The sequence below is a fragment of the Frankliniella occidentalis genome, unplaced genomic scaffold (genome assembly GCF_000697945.3).
Source record: "Frankliniella occidentalis isolate FOCC.00 unplaced genomic scaffold, Focc_3.1 Scaffold143, whole genome shotgun sequence".
NCBI classification, from domain to species: Eukaryota; Metazoa; Arthropoda; class Insecta; order Thysanoptera; family Thripidae; genus Frankliniella; species Frankliniella occidentalis.
Window position 1 is genome coordinate 394,360 of NW_026267270.1, and position 2,840 is coordinate 397,199.

The window sequence follows — 2,840 nt, forward strand, 5'->3', positions numbered from 1 at the left end:
GTAAGAACCCGGCCGCATGCATGCGTGTTGTACAGTATACCCCCAAAATAGTACGGGACTTATAGGACACCCTGTTTGAGGAATCACGATTCTCATGGTTTCGTTGCCCTATTTCCTCTCCTGGCTGTCGGCGCTCGCTCCAGTCCAGCCCGGGGGCACGGCCCATAGGGCACGGGGGCCCTTCCAGCGGAGTCCCCATTAGCCCCCCAGGCCCGGCCCACCGCCCGCATGCCGTGGGGGCGGCGTCCTTTGCACCGAGGGGGGAGGGCGGAGGGCGGAGGGGGCGGCTCGGCCTCGCTAAGCGTGCCGCCCTCATAGCGCGCGTGGGCCGAGTATGTTGCCTAACCTTTCGGCCGCAACAAACATGGGGTGTTTGTTTTCATAGTGTTGATGTTGCGCTGATAGGGATGCAATGGGGCGGTGCCAGGGCGGTGCGGGGCCGCCCAGGTGAGGGACCCGCCGCAAAGGATATTATTGCACTGCTTCGCCTCGGCGCTGCCCCCAAGAAGAAAAAAAAGGGTGTTTCCCACAAGTGGTGCGTCGTCTGCGATGGTTAATAATGGTCCCACCTCCACCCGCATAATTTCGCACATACAAGTAAAGGTAACCCTTCCGTGGGTCGTTGTGTACTTTGCAAGCAGGGTCGGCACGATCGCATTCTTTTCTTTCAGCCCGCGCGCCTCTCCGTCACGACGCAGATTTGCAGCGAGAGGGGCTACAATCGCATAAATGTGTCTTGCCTTCCAGGTTAATTCGATACCTGTTCTGTGTATGTGTATGTCTTGGGAATGAAAAAAAAGTAAACGCCAGTTCATCCGCCAACCTTTGTAGATCAATTCTTTCATTTTTATTTATTTTTTAAAACAATTATTTGCTCTAGGAGTACCCTAAATTTTGAGCCGCGTTGCTGAGCTGGCGCTGCTTTACGCATTCTGAACGGCCGCGCGTTTTTTTCAGTCGCCGAATATGACGTCCAGTTCAGCGAGGGTCGCGAGTGCGTCAACTGTGGCGCCGTGTCGACGCCGCTGTGGCGTCGCGACAACACGGGGCACTACCTGTGCAACGCGTGCGGCCTGTACTACAAGATGAACGGCATGAACCGGCCGCTGTCCAAACAGCCACGCAGGATGGTGAGCTGGGGAACCCCTCCGGTCGCACCCGCACCGCGCCCGAACGCGCCGTCGGCCCGCCGATATAGCTGTCGCTTCTAATAGTCAAAATTAATTACAGTAATACTTTTAAAATTGTTATTTTTAACAACGATGAAATCGCGTAAGTCTGGCGGCGCAGCGTGTTCGTGGCGCGTGGTAGGTGCGAGGATTGGTACTATTCACAAGGCTTCGAGCTCGTTTGATTTGGGGCACGTCACGGCATAGAGACTATGTTCTCTCCCCCACTCATGTGTTTGTAAAGGACAAGGGGGCATATATAGGGAGAGCTTTAGGCCAGATGTGTTGTGCAGGCATTTTGATTTCAACAACTAAACTATTTCTCGATGTTAACTTTTAATGGAATGATATTTTGGTTAATTATGTCATACATGCCTGAGCATACATATCTGGCCCTTTGGAGGGAACCGATACACATTCACCGCGTGCATCAGCGTCTTTGTAAAAAGTTGTCATAAATTGACCAATCCCATTTTCCCCAGTTTTATATTTTCGATTCCATTTCTGAGACATTTTCTCCAGTACGCTTCGCTTTCAGAGCCACTGCGCCCAAGTCCCCGCCGCCACTGCAGGCTGGGCGGCGGGCGCCCCCCCCGAGATTAGCCCTTTTGATCGGGGTGCCGATGAAGGGCGTCTCTCGGAGGTGTGGGGCCGGGCCGGGCGCATGCGCAGTGGCACGGGCTGTGCACGCTCTGCAGGCTGTGAGCTTCGTTTGTGTGCTTCCAGAGGCGCCCGTTAGAGGGCGCGCTGCCTGTCGACGTGCACAGTCATTGACAAATTGACAGGTTCCCAAGACGCTGCGGTGCGCGTGCGCGGTGGGTGTGTATCTGGTGTGTACGTCCTAGAGGGTGCGGGGCGGGCGGGGCGGGATGTGGGTGGAGGGGGAGGAGCAGCCGACCGAAGCCTTGTAGAATATCCCCGGCTCCAGACCGGACTGCGCGTGCTGTGTAGGAATAGTTAAAGAAAATTTTAGAGACCTCGGCCTAATTGCTTGGCTTTCTCCTGTTTGCTATCTTGCAGTGGCCGCGTCCGGGGATATCTACAAGGCGAGGTACAGCTATGGGTATAATCCTTCATCAGGAATACCCAGAACCCCAAGTACCCTTCAGGACGAGAAGGCGAGTCGCCGCTTGGTAGGTTGCTCCTTCTATTCAGGCCCCTCTCTATGTGCATGGCCTGTTTCTCTTTCGGTGGTGGTTGGTTTTCTCCATATGTCTGATAAGAACCCCGCAATTTTGTTAGTAGTACCTTGCAATTTGTTCCTTGCATGGGCTTTGGGTGGCATTCTGTTTTCATTCGTTACTTCTTAATCACCCCCCCCCCACCTTTGAAAAAATCCCCAATGTCTTTCTTTTACCGGCATGACAGAAAAAGGAGGACAAAAACGGAAATCAGAAATTACAGCCACATGTAGTCAGGGCTACAACACAACAGTATGCGGGTTTGCCTACTCGCTCCACCGTAAGGTGCCTTTGCCCCTGGGGTAGGCAAACCCCAAAACACTGTTGGGTCGTAGTCCTGACAGGCGGTACAGGGTGACCCACAGACCACGTAATACAGAGTGGTCCACAGACTCCTTCCTTTATTCTGCTTATACTGTACCGCATGCAGGCGTGCGAGCGGGCTTGCCTACCGTCGCTCACCACGGCGCCGGGTGAGTATGCAACCCGG

The 2,840-nt window shown here is 54.4% G+C and overlaps 1 protein-coding gene across 2 annotated transcripts in view; it reads left to right on the forward strand.

Annotated features, from left to right (window-relative positions):
• The window catches only part of LOC113211906 (box A-binding factor-like), a 38,956-nt gene that overhangs the window by 23,317 nt on the left and 12,799 nt on the right, over positions 1-2,840 (forward strand). Inside the window, exon 6 of one of the 2 annotated variants that reach the window (XM_026430435.2) lies at positions 958-1,130. In XM_026430435.2, coding sequence (XP_026286220.2) covers positions 958-1,130 — 173 coding nt within the window. Of the gene's footprint in view, positions 1-957; positions 1,131-2,189; positions 2,303-2,840 lie in introns of both variants that reach the window. The other variant, XM_026430436.2, reaches the window with a different exon arrangement.